Genomic DNA, 23,028 nt, shown 5'->3' with positions numbered 1-23,028 from the left:
CCACGCTCAACTAAACCGTGCTCGACTAAACCGCGTCGCTGACGTCATCAACAGGGCGACAACAGTACGGAGACAGAAGCACGCTGTAAACCCTAAACCTAAAATTAACCCCTAAACCTAAACCTAACCCCCCTAAACCTAATCATAAACCTAACCCTAAACCTAACCCTTAACTTAATCCTTAACCTAACCCTAAACCTAACCCTAAACCTAATCCTTAACCTAACCCTAAACCTAATCCTAACCCTTAACCTAACCCTAACCCGAACCCTAACCCTTAACCTAACCCTAAACCTAACCCTAACCCTTAACCTAACCCTAAACCTAACCCTAAAACTAACCCTTACCTTAAGTTGAATTGGCTTGCTTTCAAAACGCTATTTAAAGCACCCTTCTTTCTCCGCGCTGGCTGTTGTCGCCCTGTTGATGACGTCAGCGATGCGGTTTAATCGGGCGCGGCTTAGTCGAGCGCGGTTTTGACGGGTCACGGTTTAGTTGCTTTCATCTGGCCTCGCCTTTCAGAGAAAACACCCTTGCGCTATCTTGGATCACTACAGAGTTTTCTTTCACCATATCTTATGCCCCTTTCTATCAATCAATCAATCAATCAATCAATTTATTACAGTCTTAGACCAGATACCATATGTGTGTGTGTGTGTGTGTGTGTGTGTGTGTATGTGTGTGTGTGTTTTGCAATTATCAGCACAATTGCAACACAAATGTAACAAGGCAACATAAAAAAATGGCTTTCTGCCTGGATGGCTCCCAGAGCGAGCCGATAGACAGAAAAGGGAAGCACTATGCTTCCTCCCATATTTAGGCATACCAGGGGTTGTGACACAATACATATACGTACATACACACACACACGCATATAATGTTACAATACAATCTGTTTTGCCTTAACATGGTTTCTTCTGTACTGCCATAAAATGGCTCCTACTGTACAGTGCAGTGGAGTTGCCATGGTAACGGCTTCATAGTACTCCACAAGGGGGCTCCCTCTGGTAAGGGGGAAAATCCAACATTAGAAATTACATTTGGTTCGGACATTTTCCCCCTATAAATAAATACCCGGGCTATGCCAGGTTATCAGCACTAGTCTATAATAAAATCCAGTCTGTCAATTATACAGGGTCTAACTATACTACAATTATAATCCATAAGCTGTGCGGCCTGTTGTAGGTTCAATGCTAAAATGGAAAGGACTAAGCAGTGCAAAGGGTTTGCCACATTTATTATAGAACATAATGGAGGAGAAGACACATGTTTGCGATGAATCCCCAGTGCTGCTGCACAGAATCTGGCCACCTGGACTGTAGTTATGGGCTGTTCATCCTTAAACAGCCACTGAAGATAGGTAGTGTCGGAAAGCCAGGATATCTTATGCTCCTATTTCCTTCTGCCATAATGGCATGGGAAAATTGCTTTCCCCAAAATGTGTAGTTCCATTTGGAACATAGAGCTATGGAAACAAAGTCAGTCAATTGGTCTTTATCACTTAATTATCTCCACCATTCATCTTATTGGAATTATTATTTGCTTGGAAGCACATACATGTTAGCCATTTGCATATGGTTCCAAATATTCATGTCTAAGTAGTCTTCAGTATGGTTGATTTAATATATGTAATATAAAGTGAGTCAGGATACATTAAATGTATTAATCGAAACTAGTCTCTTGAAAGTGGCCCCTTCTAAGTCCTGCTGTGCTGACCTATCATGACTGCGGTGGACAGGGAGCAAAAAACATTGGGAGAGAATGCCAAAATGTAGTTTCCCAGCAAAGTCACCCAGGATACAAAGATTTTCCAATTGCCCAGCTAAAGCAAGGATATATTGGGCAGCAGCTATATAGGAAGATGCCAGAAGCAGATGATCACTTTAGTGATAAAGGTATCAATTCATACTTCATAGAAGACAATGACAAATCATTCCTTTGTTTTTACAAAGAAAATCACACACACATAGAAAACATAAAAGGGCTTCCAATAACGATGTCTTCGGGTTGTTTAGCACTTAGCATGCTTCTGAGGAAGAGCTGAGGATAATGGTGTTTAGGATGTGGCAAGATTAAAGCTTTTGGAATGTCTAAGTTGCAAAGGGACATGGAATGTAAGAAGCATAAGCAGAGAAAGCTTAGCACAATGAAAGATGAAATGAAATGGCCACAAATCGACATCTTAGGCGTCACCGAATTGAGAAGAACTGGGATTGAATGCTTAGGCCGAAAATCGCTTCACTTATTACTCAGGACATGAAAAAACAAGCAATAGTATTGCTTTTATAGCTAGAATCGATGTAACTACAACAATTCTTGGATACAAAGCAACCAATGACTCAATAATATCAGACTTCACGGACAACTTTTTAATATAACACTCATTCAAGTTTATACTGCATCCACTAGTGCGGAAGAAGAGGAGGTTGATGAATTTTATGATTATCTTCAATTTGGGATTGACAGAAAAAGCAAGCAAGATGTTCTGTTTGTGATTCACGATTAAAATGCCAAAGTTGGAAACATTAAAGAGGAAAATGTAGTGGAAACCAAAATGAAGCAGGAGATCAACTTGCCAGTTCTCCCACACCAACGGCTTCTTCATAGCTAATACTGTCTTCAAACAACCAAAATGATACCATATGCATGTTGTCAGATGGAATATATAGAAATCAAATTGACTATATTCTTGCTAAAAGAAGATGAAAGATCTCAATTATAGCATCAAAGACATGGCTAAGTGCTAGCTGGAATAGATCATGAACTTTTCATGTGCAAGTTCTGAATTAAGCTAAAGAAGAAGAAAGCCGAGCAGCATCCAGAGCATTACCTTGAGCATACCCATCATTTTCAAGGAGAACATCAGAAATTACTTTGAAGTCTTGAACAAGAAGAATTGTGGAATCATCTTAAAAGAAATTGGTTGAGAAGAATGTGAAAAGACAAGAAATAAGATTGAAAGGAAGAGAAGATGAGGATAACCAGCAGCAAGGTTGATGGACTCAGTGGTTGTACTATTGGAAGATCTGAAAGTCACTGAAAGTTGACACAATTTATGCCACATGATAACATAATCAAAATGGCTGGTGATAGTTTCTGGATAAATAGAAAAAAGATACCCTTTTCCATAACTCACGGTTGACATGTATTTTATATTGTTAGCCTGATTTTGTAAAATTGGATTATTAGAGAAGACATTTGAAATAAGAAACCTATCTTAATTTACCTATAACTGGTCAAATATGGAGGGTTATTTTGCAGTTAGAATAGGACAAATATTACAAAATTTAATAAAATTTAAACAGATTTAATTTTCCTACTTCTAATGAAGATGTTTTGGAAGCTAGAACAGTATGAATTGTGGGTTAGTTTCTTGTAAGAAAAAAAATAACATCTATATATAAACAAGGAAAGAATGAAACAGGTGAGGCTATAATTGTGAGCTTAGAGAAAGCAATTAATGTGGCTTCATTCATACATATTCTTAAAGCAGAAGTTTTCAAAAAAACACGAACAGAACCTACTGGCTTGATTTATCCATCATACAAAGCCATGTTAGATTTATAAAAGGCACTAACTTAAAAGCAAGCCTCATTATGGCTTAATGTTATATCTCAAAACTAGCTGTGTCTTTCATAATGAAAAAAAAGTATACTTCAGAATAAAAGTAATATTTTTGGAACCAGTACACTTGAATTGTTGTTTTTGTTATAATAATTTATTTCTTTCCTTTTTGCCCATAGGGTGCTGAAGTTAGGAACTCGAATCCTTTTTTCATAGACTTCTTTCTTTTGCTATCTGCCAACTGGCAGCTTTAAACATTGCTTTGTTCCCAAATGAAATATATTTTTGTAACTGATCCTTTCTCTTTGACTCCGTTCACAATAAAGTTGGCCATTCATGGATGAAAACTGATGTTCCTGATATTTTTCTTTTTACTCTAATAAAAGTGACTTGAACAAGCTTATATAGGAGCCACACTTGCGTGACTTAGGATTGACATGCAGTCACCTGCTCTTTATTGCCAAAACCAAATACTCAAAGAGCAGTTAAAGGTGCTTCCTTGCATCTATCAAAAAATGAGAGCAAATTGTATATACAGACAGAATCCAAATACCACCCAGTTGAGAAAGTCCAATGTTGAATATAAGAAGCAATGCAATTAAACTGGTTGTTTATAATATTAAAACCTTTCATTAACCCTTAAAGATGTCTTAGTGAATTTATATATCGTGTTATTTAGTTGCTTGGTTCTAATCGTTAGTAATCTGAAGAATTTATTCAAAACATGGAAGAAAAAATTCTAGTGGTTCAGACATACAATTTGCAAGGGGTATGCTGTAAAAACTTGTTTGTAAAAATGTAGTATCATTAGAATTGCCTTAAGTATTCTCCAATTTTAGGATAAAACATTAGCAATTTTTATAATTAGATTTCCCCCCTAAAATGTTTAATGCTTTAAGATAATTGTGCTTGTGTCACTGGCTGCTTTCTGTGTATTCATGTTTCTGACCTTCGGTTTTATAGAGTATAGGCCATTTATGCTCCCAGTTTCCCTTGCATATTAGATTCAATTAGTTACTTCTTGGTTAAGCAGAGCAAATTGTATTATTTTCTTTGAATAAAAAGCCCAAAAACACAGATTGCCAGAGCTGGTACACAAGATATGTAGTCCTTTAATACAGGAATATTTATTTATAATGATGTATTTGGGGGTAAATACTAACTTGAATCTTTCTGTTTGTTTTGAACAATAATTTTAATTATACTATCTATTTCTATTACAAAAAATAATCTGTGTAATATTAAAATGAATAGTACCTTTTAATTCTTAATATTTAAATTTTTTTATTTTTATTGATAGATTTGTATTTTTCTTTGCTTAATCTTAGTTAAGAATTTGCTATCTATATGTTGTGAATTTAGGCAGGCAAGGCTAAATCTTACATTTTTTTTCTTTTAACAACCCTATAATTCCTGGGATTGGGGTGGAGTTGGGGCAAGTGAACGGAGCTGAGCGTTTACTGATCAGTTGCCCTTCCTGACATCTATGCAAAGTTTGCAGCAGATATTTTCTCTTTGCGCCCAGAGAGAGAAATATCTGCTCCTACCTAAGATCAAACTCACTGCCTCCTGAATTTGAGGCGAGAGCTCCACCTCTAGGCCACCACACCGCTTAGCATTGGGGTGGAATCAGGGCGACTGAATAGAGCTAAACATTTACTGGCCAGATGCCCTTCCTGGTGCCTATGCAGAGTTTGCAGCAGTACCCAGAGAGAGAAATAATCATAGCTTCTTGAAGGTGAAGCAAAAGCTAACAGATAACTTATATATACCATAGTTAATTGTGTCAATGAGCATTAGGTGGCCATCTTAATGTGTTAAGGAAGGGAAAAAATGGAAATCTTTGGAAATGGCTGAAACCCTGGACAGTAACTGTGAATAACAAAGCCAGTTATCTAGAAAGAATCCAGAGATAGAAAGAAATGACCATGTAGATAAGAGTGCAGGGAAATGAAATAAGGACAGCCAAATATTAATCTGTAAACTGTTTGCTTCTTTACCTGATATCATCAGAATAGGATGCCTATAGTTATCTGTTCATTATACAGGAACACAAAGTTATTTTGTATTGGTTTGCAGTTTAATATATGACTTTTTGTCCATAGGGAAAAGCACGTATCTCAGTTGGAAAATTGGAAGCTGCACAGCAGTTCCTGAAAACTGTCCATCCACCGGAGACTAATGACTTCATAAATAATGGACAGAGGAAAAAAGTGACCAATGCAGTAGAAGATATAGTTGCCGTTCCTCCACCTTCACCAAGAACACCAACAGATAATACTGAGGTAGTCTATGATGTTTAAAGCCAGAAAGTTGTGATCTTAAAAATAGGGAGACTTCTCTGACATAATCATAACCAAAATTTACCTATTCAGGATGTAGTCTAATCAAAGCAACTTAGGGAAAAAAATTTGGAAGAAAATAACTTGCTTTTCTATTTGTTTTTGGACAGTTGAATAATATTAAATATTTGAGTTAATATCTAATATTTTCTTAATTTTATTTTTAATCCATGCTTCAGGTTATCCTGAGAAAAAGATTAAATCCCCCCCCCCAAGGTTATCTGTTAAATTTGGGAAATTGCATATAATATTTCACATGTTTGATTCCTTTCCTCCGTTAATTTTGTTATTGCATTATAAGATGTGAATAAAGGTAGTCCTCAACTTACAATCATTTGCATAGTGACCATTTGAAGTTAGGACAGCATGGAAAAAAGTGACTTACAACTAGTCCTCACACTTATGTCTGTCTCAGTATCCCCATGGTCATATCAACAATTGTGGGTGCTTGGCAAATGGAATGTATGTATAACAGTTGCAGTATCACAGGTTCATAGATTGCCATTGATGACCTCCCCAGCAAATCTCTTACAAGCAAAGTGAGTGGGGGAAACCAGATTTGCTTATGTTGTGGCCCGCCAGCGGCCTGTGGAGCTGGCAGCAAATTTGGACAGTGAGGAGGTTGGGGAGGAACATGGGCCAGTCCTGGATTCTGGGGAAGGCTCTGATGAGGGTTCTGTGTCGGAGGCAGAAAGGTGGACAGAATGATATGCTTAGTTATCAACTGCCTTCAGAGTCAGACATCAGTGAGGCAGACGAACAGCTGGAGCCTGTTCCCAGTGTGCGCATGTGCAGAGTTGCCAGACAAAGGGAACAGCTAAAGAACAGGAGTTGACTAGGCAGTAAGGCCACAGGTGGACAATGAATGGCCCATCCCAGAGGAAATAAAATAGGAACAAAAGGGGAGTGGAGTTTGCAGGAGACAATTAGTTCACTTAATTGGCTCCTGACTCTCCGAGACTCCTTGCCAAGTTTTGCAGATATTGGCTGGCAGCTCTCCAACCAGATAAGGTCTATGATTGTAAATCCCCCCTTGAAAGACTTTGCTGGATGTGAATGAGCAGAATTCACAGTAAATTAATAAAAGAGTTTTTTGTCGGGATAAGGAATTTGCTTCATGCTCTTGGGAAGCCTCGGTTAGAACAGCTTAACGACAATGTGGGTCACTTAACTGTAGTGATTTGTTTAATGACTGTGGCAAAAAAAGATTATGAAACTGAGCACGACCCATGCTCAGGTCCAATATTATGGCTATTCCAAGCATGAATGAAATTCCATATTTTTCCATGTATAAGATACTACTTTTTCTTTAAAATATTTACTTGAAAATGGAGGGGCAACTTATACACAGAACGGCGAGAGGAGAAGGCGGCACATGCCGTATGCGCCTTTATCTTATATGCAGCTCCATCATTCCTCTCTATTATAGTTGTTTCCTGTATCACATTGCCACTATAGATTTCATCTCTAGTGTTCCTGTGATGCATTTTCTTGTTCTTCTAGTATCACTCTCTCTAACAAGATGGCTTCTTCACAGTGATGGCTTGTAGTGTGCTTTCTACAGGAAACTACATGAAACATGGGGGCGTCTTATAGATGGAAAAATATGGTACCTTGGCACTAGTGATGCATCCCTCTTTGAACACAGTAGCTGTGCCCTTTGAAAGATGAAAATGACCCATTCAAAAATAATCATTTTCCTTGCAAAGCAGCTGTGTTCATGTATGTTGTTAGAGATAATTTGGAAAACTCCTTGAAACAGCCATGCCAAGCCACAAAGGATTGTGTGGCCTTAAACATTTTGAACATAGGAATTTTACTTGTGCCAGTGTGCTCTGCGAAGCATGCTTTTAAATGCTGCGGCAAACCTGTTTTATACTTGGGCGATGTACTCAAAAACAATTAAATTCATTTTAATTCAAGTTAATTTTGCAATTTTAATTCAGAAACATTCTACAGTATCTTCTACTGAGGACTGGGCTGAGATTCAAAATGGCGGATTTTTTCTGCATGGCACCTTTGATGAAAAAGAATCAGCCGAGTCTTTTCAAGAAGCTCTGAATCAATGGAGAAGTGGAAATTGTTCCCAGAAAAGTAAAGAAGAACGTTCCTGCCAGGTTGGGTCAGGTATTGGCTGCATTTATTTTGTACAGTAAAACGTTTTGAAAAACCAGCATAAAAGTTCAACATTATTTTCAGTCTAAAAGGAAGAGACGGTTGCATCTTTTCCTGGACATGAATACAGTAACAAGTTGCCCCATTTTCTTCAAGTACCATGCTTGTCTTTCTGTCTCTCTCTTTTTGTATGCAATGCAAAATTACCATTCACCTATTTAATCAGCCATTCTATTGTTGCACCTTTTAAAATAATATCAGTACTTCTGCACTGATGTTCTTCCTGGGGCTGAGAAAGCTTGTGTACCAAGCCTTAATGGAATTTCAATGCAAAGAGCTTATGATTGTGGAAGTATTGATTTTATGAGTTGCACGTTATTCTAGTGAATATTAATATTCTGCATTATTTTTAAGGATTTTGTTTAAATATTCCACAGAGTCTGTTATTATTCTACAGTGAACATTGACAATCAGATTAACAAGAATGAACATTCTATCATGTTTGCTAGGTGTGTGATAAAACCATGCATACACTAATTCAGACTAAAGTATAATTGAAACCAGAGCCTTTTCTATTGGATCTCACGGACAGAAAAACTAGCGGGAAAAATGTATATGTTGCTAAGTGAGGCAGCTATTAAGTGAGTTTTGCCCCATTTGCATAGCAGTTGTTAAGTGAACCACTGCAGTTGTTCAGTTAGGAATATGGCTCTTAAGAGAATTTGGCTTCTGCATTGACTTTGCTCGTCAGAAGGTTACAAAAGGTGATCGCATGACCCCTGGACACTGTCATAAATATGAGTCAGTTGCCAAGTGTCTGAATTTTGATCACATGACCATGGGGATGCTACAACGGTCATAAGTTTGAGAAGTGGTCATAAGTGACATTTTTCAGTGCCGTTGTAACTAAACACTAAATGAACTGTTGTAAGTTGAAGAATACACACAGACACACACACACACACACACGGGTCAACTACAGCAAATTCATTATAAACTCAAAACTGAAAAGGTGATAGAAATTGCAGGTATCAATTGTCTTCCTTGATTAGAGAAAAGACATTAACTATATTTATGACTGATTGGAAACCCCTTACATATTTTTTGCATGTACCAGGTAAAAATGCACTTGATGATTTTGATGATTAGGAAAAAAAACCTAGATAATAGGAAAAAGTGAGCTTTTCTTTTTGTCACCATAGAGTACGAAATAACCTTGTACTCATATTTGCTTCAGAGTAAATTGGAAGCTACTTCTATTTCTTTTTGTCCTTTACCCCGAGACCTTTGTCTTCTTCTTTCTTCTTCCCTTTTTTTACTTTCTTTATACTAGTTTTTGTTAGTTTTTATCTTCTCTTTAAAACTTTTAATATACATTTTTTTATAAAATTACAATCAGGCAAAATTGGTACCTTCATATGCAAAAATAATAGCTAACAATTTTCTCTTATTGTTATAGAAAATCCGGGAATGTGTCAGGTACAGACGAGCCCTCCAATTATGAAGAAGTCTACTGAAATTGAATTCAAAGATGATAACTTGAACTATATGGAAAGATTATTAATTAAGAAGCATAGAAGGTATTGGCTGGATTGCTGCAATATGTGGGAGAAACTGCATTTTCAAATAAATCAAACTATATAATAATACTTTAAAGCATTGCTTTGCAGTAGGGTAACTTATTAGGAATCAATTGTAGTAACAAATAGCAAGGTCTGTTTTTATTACCAGTTATGTAGTTAGCAAGCAATTTCAATAGATTTCAGATTCTTCGTCAATAGAAGAAAATAATTGGAATGAATGTTAGCATTGTAAACAGTTATTGTTTGCTATAGAACTTGAATTGCTCAGTTGCTTGATGAGAACTGAAAAACAGTGGGCTATTCTTCAGTGTAGGTCAGCTGTAGATGGTTAGAACCAAATGTTGTTTTATTACAGTTTATTATTACAGTTATTTAATACAGTTATTTAATACAGTTATTTGTATCCTGAAAATTTTCTAGGGGCTTACAACACTATATTGAAGTGTACACTTTCCCAAGAAACTAATGGAAAAGAATCATAGGTCTGGAAAGGACCATGGAAGTCCCACAACCCTTGGAGGCAAGCTGCTCCATTGACTAATTGTTCTCACTGTCATGAAGTTTCTTCTTAGTTACAGGCTGGATATCTCTCAGACTAGTTTTCATCCATTGCTTCTTGCCCTGCTGTCAGATGTTTGGATAATAAATCAGTCCCTCTTCTCTGTGCCAGTTCTTTGTTATTTGAAGATGGCCATCATGTCACCCTAACCCTTTTCTTCATTAGGCTAAATATACCTTGTTCCCTTAACCATTCCTTGTACGATTTAGCCTCCAGACCCCTTATTATCTTTGTTGCTGTTCTCTCCACTCTTCTTTGGGCCTCGGAATCTTTTTTGGCATCATAGTAACCAGAACTGGATTCAGTATGCCAGGTGTGCAGACTAGATGGGTATTATTATTTTTTTGTATTCTTGATGCTATCCCTGTATTGATGCATTCTAGAACTGCATTGGATCTCCTTCCTAAAGGATAAAAGGATGGAGACTAACAAGCTCCACAGGAAAAGATGTTCCAAAACAAGGGAACTACTGCGATGAATGCCATTTTCCACATCCCTATATCCTTGATCTCACTAAAATGAGTAACATAGCATCCTCTCCTGGCCGTGTCATGTCAGTTGGGCAGATTCAACCTGGATAAGGCAATCCCAAATAGAGCAAAGGCTGAAATAAAATGCTTTTATAAGCATCAAATAGCATCTTAAATTGGGCTTGGAAGCTTATTGGCAATCAGTAGAATAGCAATAGCACTTAGACATATATCACTTCACAGTGCTTTACAGCTGTTTCTAAGCATTTAGAGTCAGCATATGGCCCCAAACAATCTGGGTCCTCATTTTACCCACCTCAGAAGGATGGAAGGTTGTCAACCTTGAGCCTGGTGAGACTTGAACTGCCAAACTGCTCGGAGCCAGCAGTCAGCAGAATTAGTTGCAGTACTGCATTCTAACCACTGCGCCACAGCGGTTCTCGGATTAGGTGTACTGTCTGATTAGTTGTGATTCTGCCGACTCTGGTCAGCAGGTAAGCAACTGCATTATGTGTAATCTGAGACTTCTAGGTCATATTAATGGACAACTCCATGTACACTCCTAGATCAGGTGCTGAAATTAGTTATAGTCTCTTGACCACATCTACCAGTATTCCAGCATTGAATACTTCAAAGGAATCATGAATCATTGAATCCACCAAAGGATTATGCACTTGATTTTTTAATATATATTTTTTGCAGAATACAATCCTATTAAGAGTAATCGATGGAACATTTAAAGCACTACCTTCCTTATTTTCATTTGTAGAACTCCAATCGATAAATTGTCATATAACATTATAATGGATGAACTAAAATTCAAGGAATCATTGTCAAATGAAATTCCTGATACTTGGAATAGAGAAAAGGAAGAAGAGGAGGAGAAGGAGAAGGAGGGGGAAGAGGAGGAAGAGGATGACATAATAAATGCTCGTGAAATAGGTTAGTTGGCTTTTCATACATCCCTGTGTACATCTAAGACAAAACGATTTCAAGAATTCAGTTAATAAATTAGCTCTGGGGGAAGTGAAATCAGGTATTAGCTGACTCCAGCACGTGTCAGGGGAATGTTTAAATACAACAAAATATTGCTGCACCAAAACCAAAACAGAGATTTGCAATAGGGTAGAAAATAGAAAGATTTTATTGAGAAAAAGGAAACTACAATCATTGAACCCCTTCCCGTTACTTAAAAATCTGATGTGAGTGAATCCCAAATGGTACAATTACAAGGAAACTATAATTGGGATTCCTAAGTTTTGGTTGGGCTTATTATATGAGGGAAGGTCTTTGTAGGGACAAAAGCAGAATCTTCCTTAATTTGAAAGCCTAGATAAAGAAAAAAAAAAACCCGGCAGAAAAACGATCTGATGTCTTTTTTCATCCCAAATCCTTTCAATTAAGAGAAAGCCACAGTATTGCACTTTACTGTCATCTGCTGAATGGAGAGCTAGTCAAGTTTATAGTTATATGCTTTGGTAAGGATAGAAAATATTTCTCCCCCTTTAGCATAATCAAAGGTCTGTCAGAGTCTTCTGAGAATCTGTCTCATCAGAGGAAAAAAGCATGGAATTTCTTTGGAAACCAGAGCGACAGAATTTTGGATGTCTAGCAAAACATTATTCTTCACATACTGGCACAATTTAATGCAATTCCTACTATTTTGACCAAAAAATAACTCCCTTGTTATTAATCTAATATTACCAGTTGGTATTTTACCTAGAGAATATTTTATTCATTACAATTATGTCCTGCCTTTTTTCTATACAAGAACTCAAAATCTCCATGCATTGGAATATCTATTTGTCTCCTAATCAGTGGCTAAGTAACACAGCTGTTTTTTCATAGCAAGATGCACATTTAATCCATATTATTTATTTAATTTTACTTATTTGTTTATATCCCATCTTTATTATTTTTTACAAATAATTCAAGGTGGGGAACATACCCAACCTACCTTCCTTGTGATTCGCATCCATTTTTACTATAAATGGATCAGCCTTCATTAAAAATAAGCAAGAATGATCGTAGTTCTTATTCAGCTAAACAGAATATTTACATAATTTTATATACATTTACAATTGTTAATAAGGTTATTTTCATTAAAATCAGAAGAATATATTCTAAACATGGAAAAAACATAAAATCATTATCATGTTACTTATCATATTTTTGGGAATATCAGATGCCACGTGGAGAAGGACTCTTGCTGTCGGTCCCATTGCATTCCCTTCCGTGCCTCCAAGCTAAGCTAGGCGAGTCGGGAGTACAGTACAGCAGAACACCTCCAGCACTCCTCTCCTATCTCCCTTGCCTCTTAGCGCCCCCTGCTGCCCCCCCTTGCCTCTTAGTGCCCCCCTGCTGCCCCCCCTTGCCTCTTAGTGCCCCCCTGCTGCCCCCGCTTGCCTCTTAGCGCCCCCTGCCGCCCCCCTTGCCTCTTAGCGCCTCCCTAAGTCATCCTACCGCCCCCCAGGGGACGGTACCACCCACTTTGGGAACCAATGATATAGTGCAAACTATCATCTTCAATAAAGATATATCTTGTAATTTTAAGTGTATTGTGTTCAATATTTAAAACATTCATTCCTAGAATATAAGGCAAGAAAATCATATTCTTTCAAAAGGAGGTGTTGTTACTCTAGTCATGCAGAAATATTTATTACCAATCTTAAAAACAGGTTGATTGCAAAATTTAATGTTTTATTTTCAGCTACAGAAATGAAAAATTATTGGGCAGATGTTTTGGAACAAGAAGAGTCTGGGACGGTTCTTACAAGCTCTGAGCCTTCTTTGAAAATCAAGATCCTTGATGATGTGCGTATATAATGCCTGGTCAGCTTTCTTTTAATTTGGTCACTTATATATTAGTTGGGTCACTTATCTTCTTTCATCTATCTATCTTCTTCTATATCAATATCTTCTATCCTATCCTATCCTATCCTATCCTATCTCATTATATATATATATATATATATATATATATATATATATATATATATATATATATATATATATATATATATAATGAGATAGGATAGGATAGGATAGGATAGGATATATCCTATATATATATATATGATACTGGGGGGGGGGAGAGGAGAATGGGCATAGCAGTAGGGGGAAGAAAGGCCCATCTCAATGGCTCCCTCTCAGACAAACACTTCGCCATCTATTAATACCCGGGCAACTCTGGGTTATCAGATAGTATATTATGAAAGTGTGTAATATCTTCTTATGTTGATTATTTAAAAACTATTTACCTTAGTCACATCTGTTGCTCTGGGGATAGCAATATTGAATGTGACATGCACAGTAACTTTTTGTTTTGTTGTTGTTCACTTGGTAACTTATGTGTGCAACTTTTCAGGATGCCATGAACCCTAGCACGTCAGGCCCTCCTGTCTTCCACGGTCTCCTGGAATTTTTCCAAATTCATGTTCATTGCATCCATGACTTTATCTAACCATCCTTTGCTCTCCCCTTCTCCTTTTGCCTCAATCTTACAAAGTTTTTTTTATTTTTTTTTGTTTAGTGAAGGAAAAAGATCATCCCAGATTGTTGGGGGCAAAATGCTGACTCTGTAAACAACTTAGATAAGGCTGTAAAAGCACTGTGAAGCGGTATATAAGTCTAAGGGCTATTGCTACCATGCCGAGCCAAATTAATCTAGCAGTAGCTAAAGTTAAGCAGAACATAGTTTAATAAAGTTAATTGTACAACCAGTCGTTCTTGCTTAGTGATAGTGATTAAGACCTGAATTTCCATTGCTAAGCAGTGTGGCTGTAAAGCACATTACATCACCGTACCTCTTAGTGATGGCCATTTCACTCAGTTCCCACATCATCAGGTGAATCATTTTGAGTCATTAAGCAACAACCTCATGTGACCATCAACTTTTGACTTTCTGTCAGCTTCCCTGTTGACTTTGTGTGTGGGAAGCCAAGGTTCCCACAAGGAAATTGCAAACTGTAGTCAAGGAAAGCTGAGATTGTTGGAAATTCAGACTGGTTGCGCAGGACCTGGATCACAATCATGTGACCACTGGGGTGCTGTGATAGCTGGAACTTTGAGGATTGATTTAAGGATGAAAATATGTAACATAATTAAAAATGTCATTTGGATACATCATCAAATGTTACACCAAATTATCATTTCCATGGCCTACAATAGAAGACAGAATCACCTTGTGTTCTATTTTCCACTTCTAGTCCACACATTAAAGGGTTAAAGCTGGAACAATTCAAGGGCATTCCTGTTGGGGCTGTCTATACTAATTACCCACAGTACTGTTTCCAGGGGATCTGGAATGCTTTGTGTTTTTTCATGTATAAAGATAGATAATATAGAACGTTTTATTAAACTCTCCATAGTCTTTGAAGCTTTATGTATTTTTCAGGGTTGTTTTTTTTTTTTTTTTGCTTTGCTTTTGTCTGCTTTTTTTCTCATTTTTGCCAGCTGTTTTAATGTTTAATAATGTTTGATAAATAAACATCAAACTATTTTTTAAAAAATTACTGAATAGAACCCATGCTTAGTGCAAACTAATAATTTACCTATCACAATTTTCCAACAAATACAAAATCCAATTATTTTATAACGTAATTTGTAAGATAAAATATAATATAAAATCTATGTATTCATTTTTTATAAGGCTTGTAAAGAAGAGGCAGAAGAAGAGTCCACTAATTTTATAGTAATGGAAGCTGGGTCTGATGAGCTGATATATTATGGGTAATTATTTCAACATAATTATGAACTTTGCATTTGTGAAAGAGCAGGAATGCACCTTAAGTTTGATTAATATTCAGAGAATATCGTCAGATCTTGAATGAGTCTCCAGAACAAGATGGGTTACATACTATTATATTGAAGAAGCTGCTGAAGTTGTAGCCAAAAGTCTTTGAGAAATCATGAAGAATAGATGACTCACTGAAAGAATATTGGAGAAAGGCAAATGTATCAGTTTTTGAAAAAGGAAGGAAAGAGGAACTAGGGATCTATCAGCATGACAACGATACCTTGGAAGATCCCAGAGTAGCTCATAAAGCGATCAGTCTGTAAGCATCTTGAAAACAGTGCAGTGATTACTAGAACATGGGTTAGTCAAAAAACAAATGTGGTCTGAATAACAACTCATTAAAAAAAAGATAATAGATTTTAGGCACGCTATGAACATACAGAAGTATTTCCCGACTTAAAAAAACATTTGACAGAGTATTGACAACATTGTGCTAAAAAGGCAATAGAAATGAATGGCATATTTATTAAATGGATTCACAGCTATTGTAAAGAGAACAAGTATATTTTTTAATTGTATTACAGGCATTGGTCCAATAGCCTTATACTTTTTCATTAATGGGTTGAATAAAGGTTGGAAAGACTACAACCAGATTTGCAGATTTCACAAATCAAATGGGCTAGCTAATACTCGTCTAGGTAATCTTCTATGCATAGACTTTCATTCTGAGGTTTATATGCTGAATTATATGGGTGTAAGTGTAACAAAAGCCTGCATCGCCCTACTATCGATCCTATGCATGGATCTGTTTTCTATTTAGGATCTATTTAGGAAAGGAACACCCATTCTCTCAATTCCAGGTTCTAAACTGGAACATGAACAAGTTGTTTTAGCTCATTCACATTAAACAATCTTATTTAATAAAAAAGAAAAAGAAAAAATCCCATGATTTCAGAATACATAATATAATTAATTATTTTGTTTTCTAAAAAACATAATTTATCTTTGTATTTCTATGCTACTTTAAAAATAAAAATAAAACAGCTTATTAGAAAGACAAAATAGTTGTTTATTCCAATTCAGATAATTGCAAGCAAGCAATTTTCAAATACTTTCAGTATGAAATCAAGAAATTGCAATTTATAGGTCACAGTTTCAGCATTTGTTAAAAAAAATGTACGTTTAACTCTTAGAAACCTGTATTAGAAGCCCTGACATGATTGTTTGATCATTTTAAATTCTGTTTTTCCCCTTTTATTTCAAGTGGTACTATGTCAAAAACTCAGAAGACTGAACCAGATGTTTTCCTGCCTCCCTCCATCAATATGACTACAAGGTCACCTCTTTCTTCTGTAGTTGACAGAGAAAAGGGCTTAACTTTTCTTTGTAACAGACATGAAGAAACTCCAAAAAGTAAGCTTACAACATTTTCCTCTCCTGTTAAAGTAGACTTGTGTCAACATTGTTCTAGCCTCATTCACAGACTTCAGAGACAGCCTTGCTAACAGCTTCTGTATTTTTCTCAAGGGTATATCCTCAGATAAACTGCTAATATGCTCACTACACCACTGGAATGCTGATACATTTTAAATATAAGTATGTTTTACTTCTTGCTTAGCTTAAATAGGGTAGACCATATTTTAAAAAAAATGCCATATAGCTCTAAAACTATTTTCATTAGAACAGCTGAAGTAGCAGAATCTTTTAAATCTGTATGTGCTTCCCTCCTTCTTCATATCATCTTTGTATGAATAAGGGATATGACACATATGAAAGACCACTCCACATGTGAAGGTTCAGTTAAGCTGGTTTGTTGCTTAACAGCCTATGCACATGAATCTTCTCAGTTAATGGTCAGTACCTGGTTAGAATTAAATAAGGAACAATGGTACACAAGGAGGGTATCAGAGTTTGTTGCAGAAAAAATCAAATCTGGAAAGCACACATAGATAACTGATTCATTTGGATTCATTAACTTCTTTATATACATATTAATAGATTAATAAATCTACAATACCAATAGTAGATTCTTTCAACTGCTAGATGTTACAAGCAGAACACGAACAGGAGAGAACAGTTGGTTTCATTTCAGAGTTCAGAGCAGACAGAGATCAGTCTTGTTTCAGTTTCAATTCTCAGCACAGACTCATCTGTTCAAGCTCTCATTGGCTGACTTAGTTGCTATGCCTATTCATTGGCTGACCTTGTTACCATGCCTCTCGCAGTCATGAATATTCTAATATAGGGTTGGACTTATTTCACTTGTGGCTACCTAGGGATTCTAGGCTGATCCCATTTTTCACTTCCCACCCCCTCCAGGTTCTGCCACACGCTCTCCTACAGGAGGGACCTGAAATGTTTGCTCAAATTAGTTTGTTGGAATGGACTCACTCAATAGGCTTGTCTGATTGTTGCCATGGAGGCAGATCATTCCATTATCCTTCAAGGCCATTCTTTATGCCTTCTACATTTCCAATCACAGGCCGAAACAAAGAAAAGGGGAATTGCAGTATATATAAAGGACTGGCTAAAACCTAAACAGATATACACAGATGAAGAGGGAAGAACATTATCAATTGAAGTATCAATAAAACAAAAAAGAGTACTAATTGCAGTCATATACGCACCAAACATGAACCAGAAAGAATACTACAGTAAATTACATAAGCGGATTGCAGATCTGGAACTGGACAACGTATGTTTATTAGGGGATGCGTGGTAGACCCAAAGAAAGACTGTAAAACAGATAATAAAAAAATTATGAAAGGAGAACACTACCAAATGTATTCTTTGAAATGGCCTGTGAATTAAATCTAAAAGATGTCTGGAGAGAAATCAAGCCACAGAAGAGTCAATACACATTCTTTTCAAACCCCCACAATTCATGGTCCAGGATTGACATGGCATGGATGGACCCGGAAATGGAGAAGGATGTAGAGGAAGTAGAAATAACACCGAACATGTGGGTGGACCACAACCCATTAACAATTAAATGGAAAGGAGAGGCAAAAAGGAAAAAGAGATGGACCATGAATCAGAGGGGTTGTGAAAGAAAAGAACTGTGTTCCTTTAGCATTTTTCCTAAAAGAAAACTCAAACAGACAATAGCAATAGCAATAGCAGTAGACTTATATACCGCTTCATAGGGCTTTCAGCCCTCTCTAAGCAGTTTACAGAGAGTCAGCATATTGCCCCCAACAATCCGGGTCTTCATTTTACCCACCTCGGAAGGATGGAAGGCTGAGTCAACCCTGAGCCGGTGAGATTTGAACCGCTGAACTGCTGATCTAGCAGTAGCCTGCAGTGCTGCATTTAACCACTGCGGAGACAGACAACCATTCAAAACCTTTGGGATATAACCAAAGCCTATGTGCGTGGCATTATGATAGCGTATACAATAAGAAGAAACAAAGATAAAAATAAACTACATAGAGAGCTCCGGGAGAAACTGGGGAAATTAGAATATGAAATTCAAAAAGAACCTCAAAACCAGGAAGTTAAAGAAGGAAAGGAAATAATTAAACACAGATTAAATTTAATTACACAAGAAGAAGTGCCCAGAAAATTAGATCAAGTAGACAAAATTATTTCAAAACTGCTAACAAAACGGGGAGATGGCTACTCTATAAACTAAAAAAAGAAAAAGAAAAGAAATTAATACAGCAATTAGAGGATGAAGAAGAGGTGATACATCACCAAAAGGAAGGGGGAAAAAAGGATAGCAGTAAGATACTTTCAAACCCTGTATAGCCAAGAGAAAATAGAAGAGGGGGATATTAAAAAATACCCACAGAAGAGGAATCTTCTAACTTTACCGGAAACAACAAAGGAAACACTAAATGAGAAAATAACAAGGCTAGAATTTAAAAAGGCAATCCAAAAACAAAAAATATAACAAAACCCTGGGTCTGGATGGAATTCCAGCAGAATTCTATAAAGAATTGCGAAAGTCATTAGAGAACATATTATTAGAAATGTATAATGAAGTAGTAGAACGAGCTAGACACCAAAATCCTGGCTAATAATTCCCAAAGACAACACTGAAAAACAAAAGATCCAAAATTATAGGCCAATCTCACTGCTAAATGCTGATTATAAAATATTTATGACAATAATGGTGGAAAGAATTAAAAATATACTAAGCGGAATCATACACCCAGACCAAAATGGATTTCTACCTAACAGACATATAAAAAAATATATACGAATGATAATGGACGTATTAGAATACTACGAGATACACTCAGGAAAACAAGCAGCATTGATATTTATTGATGCACAAAACTCATTTGATAACCTAAATTGGCATTTTCTTATAAATCAATTAGCAGTAATGAACTTTGGAGATAAATTTATTGGGATGATCAGAGCAATATTTTCTAGTCATGGGACAAAAATAATACTAAACAGGGAAGCAACAGAAGGTTTCACCATAACCAAAGGAGTAAGACAGGGATGCCCTCTATCCCCCGTTATTTATCCTCTCAATAGAGACATTGATGCTACAAATTAGACAGAACCAGGACATAAAGGGATTGAAAATTAGAAGACAGGAATACAAAGTTCGAGCCTTTGCAGACGATCTAGCGTTTATCATAGAGGAACTCTAGAAACTGGACTAATATTATTACAAAACATAAGCCAATTCGGTAAAGGGCTTAAAATAAATAAAGAGAAAACTAAAATATTAAGTAAGAATTTAACCAAAAGACAAAATGAAGAACTGGAGGAGAAACGGGGGATTTTGAGGGCCAAGAAAATTAAATATTTGGGAATATTTGGTTGTCGACAAAATGTATTATAATAAGATAACTACAATAAATTGGTACGACAAATACAAAAATATTTGGATATATGGACTAAACTACAGATATCAGTAATTGGCAGAATTTCAACAATTAAAATGAATGTACTAACCAAACTACTGTTTCAAACAATACTGATTAAATTAAAGAATTTTTTTTTCAAACAACTAAATAAAATGGTATCCAAATTTATCTGGTCAGGGGGGAAATAACGTGTATTAAATACAAACTTCTACATGATAGTAGAAACAAAGGTGGCTTTGGCCTCCCAGACTGGGAGCTTTGCTATCAGGCGGCAGCCTTGATATGGCTCAAGAACTGGATTCAACTTAAAAATAAAAGGATTTTTATGCTAGAAGGCCATGATCTCTAACTAGGCTGGCATGGCTTCCTCTGGGAGGGAAAGAATAAATCTCATTCATACTTCCAGAGACACATAGTAAGTTTAAGGTCTGGGGAAAAATTTAAAAAAAACCCATTACAATCCCAATCTGGTTATCAACGATGGAGGCAATGATATATCCAAATACTATAGATTTCAGCAAAATGGTAAGCTATGCAGAACTCTCAGATGAAAAAGAAGAACTAAAATCAGTACAAGGTCTGAAAACACAAGGAATAAATATGGAATGGTGGCCCTATTTACAAATTAAAACAAGATTTAAAAAAGATCGGGAACAATATGGAATACACGAGAAACAAATGGAATTAGATAAAATATTATTAGGAACGGGAGGAAAAATGATTACCAAATTATATAATTTTCTTTTAATGATACCAAATGGAGGAAGAGACGGTAAATGAGACAATGATTAGCTGGGGAAGAAATTTTGGCCATAATATAGAGTTAGAAAAATGGGATAAATTATGGGAAAAAAATTATAAATTTACGACAGCAGTAGCTTACAAAGAAAACCTCTATAAAATGTTTTATAGATGGCATTTGCCTCCAGCAAGATTAACCAAAATATATTCAAATTTATCTCCCAAATGTTGGAGATGTAGCCACAAGTCTGGAACATTTTACCATATGTGGTGGACGGGCCCCATCACAAGGTAATATTGGTGCAAAATTCGGAAATGGTTGGAAAAAATTATGGAGCAAAAAATAGAACTGAAACCAGAAGCATTCTTATTAGGATTATTAGATCAAAAATGGATAAACAATACATAATAATAGACATACGCACTGCAGCTAGGATTGCTTTCGCACAAAACTGGGAAAAAATCAATACACCCTCAGATGAAACAATAATTAGAAAAGTACTTGAAAGTCCAGAGATGGACAAATGACAATAGAACTAAAAGAAAGAGAAGAATTGGATTTCTATAAAATATGGAATAGAATTTATAAGTGGATAGAAAACAGAAGCCAAAACAGAAAATAGAGAATGTAAATATATGGTGATATAAATAATTAATATTATTATAAGTACTACTGTTGTTATATTATAGGACAAGATAAAAGTAACAGGAAAGCAATGCAGAATGGAGAACTATAAAAGCCGATACAGAAGGCTGTATAATTACTTTATATTGTTATGTATGTTTTGTGTTTTGTTTTTTCTTGTTGTGTTTTTCTTTCTGTTTTTAAAGGTTAAAACTTTCAATAAAAACTATTCAAAAATAATAATTTAGTATTCAGAATAGCTAGAGGACAAGGTGAAATGTGGCAAGGGATAAATGAAACATGGAAAATTATACAGGGAATACCCTTGGCTTTCCTCCCCTGATTAACCTTAATTAATAAGCTTTTGAATTTTAAGTACTAAAATAATATCAGCAGGAAGCTAGCAATACAACAGTTTCAGCCTGCCTTTGGTCTATCAGTCTGAGAAGCAGTTCTGAATAAAGCTCCTTGGTGTTTCATGTGAGCTGATAAAACTCGAGGGCTAATTATTCGAGAAAGCTACGTGCACCGATTTAAACTGACAAGATCTTTTTTCCCCTCTCAATTCTTTAGCAAGAACATCTTCACAGTTTGAAAGAGCTGATGTTGCTGGTAGTTGTTCCTGTAGAGAAGAAATGACTCCCAACTCCTTATCTGAAAGAGCAATAACAAAAGACGAGAGTGGTAAAATCAAAAAGAAAAGCTTTTGCATGTCAAATGAGCAGACACCAAGTCCTCCTCAACTAGATGCCAGCAAATCTTTCCCAGCAATGGAGTTAGTTAAAGAAAACAATGTGTCTCAAGGCATGCATGATTCTTCACCAGTCATTCCAGAATATTCTTTGGTACTGCTACTACTACTACATATTATTACTACTATTGCTGTTTTAGCTTGGGAGGGATTTGTCTCATTATTTATTGAACTATATTTTAGAGTGCCAGTCAGAATAATTTCAGGTAGTATGGTACACTGTACTTTCAGGCTGTCACTCAAATTGAAATCCCTTATGTGTTGGTGGAATTCTTGAATCTATAAGATCTATGAAGTTGAGGGAGGAAGGAGAGGATACAGAGAACAAAACTATCCCAAATTTCGGAAGAACTCTTACATGTGAGGGGAAACAAGCCTACTATGATACATGTTGTCTCTATCTTCATGATTATTGATAGCATTTCCTGCCCTTTATCCCTTTAGCTTCTTTCAGGGGAAATTGTTAGATATCCCCCCCCCCCGACAGAGGTTTTCAACAAGGTCCTCTGTTCCGGTGGGAACAGAGGTTTAACCCCATTGGTCAAGAGGTCTGACAGATCCCTTTAAAAGGGGATGCTGCCCAAGCATTCTTCAGCCGGATTTTTACTTGACTTGCAATAAAGAGCTGTTGTTATTGGAGCCTTTGTGTATCTTCCTTCACCTGATCTAACAGAAATAGTTTCCAACCACACACTAACTTTCTTAGAGGCC

The 23,028-nt window shown here is 36.3% G+C and overlaps 1 protein-coding gene across 1 annotated transcript in view; it reads left to right on the top strand.

Annotated features, from left to right (window-relative positions):
- Positions 1-23,028, top strand: part of ZBBX (zinc finger B-box domain containing) — a 59,501-nt gene that overhangs the window by 24,604 nt on the left and 11,869 nt on the right. The window contains exons 8-15 of the mRNA XM_032225867.1: positions 5,670-5,849; positions 7,853-8,033; positions 9,481-9,601; positions 11,403-11,575; positions 13,344-13,447; positions 15,285-15,364; positions 16,636-16,784; positions 22,140-22,411. Coding sequence (XP_032081758.1) covers positions 5,670-5,849; positions 7,853-8,033; positions 9,481-9,601; positions 11,403-11,575; positions 13,344-13,447; positions 15,285-15,364; positions 16,636-16,784; positions 22,140-22,411 — 1,260 coding nt within the window. The remainder of the gene's footprint in view (positions 1-5,669; positions 5,850-7,852; positions 8,034-9,480; positions 9,602-11,402; positions 11,576-13,343; positions 13,448-15,284; positions 15,365-16,635; positions 16,785-22,139; positions 22,412-23,028) is intronic.

Source organism: Thamnophis elegans, chromosome 10 (assembly GCF_009769535.1).
Source record: "Thamnophis elegans isolate rThaEle1 chromosome 10, rThaEle1.pri, whole genome shotgun sequence".
NCBI lineage: Eukaryota > Metazoa > Chordata > Lepidosauria > Squamata > Colubridae > Thamnophis > Thamnophis elegans.
The sequence above is the reverse complement of the archived record's forward strand: the minus strand, read 5'-3'. Positions and strand labels throughout refer to the sequence as shown.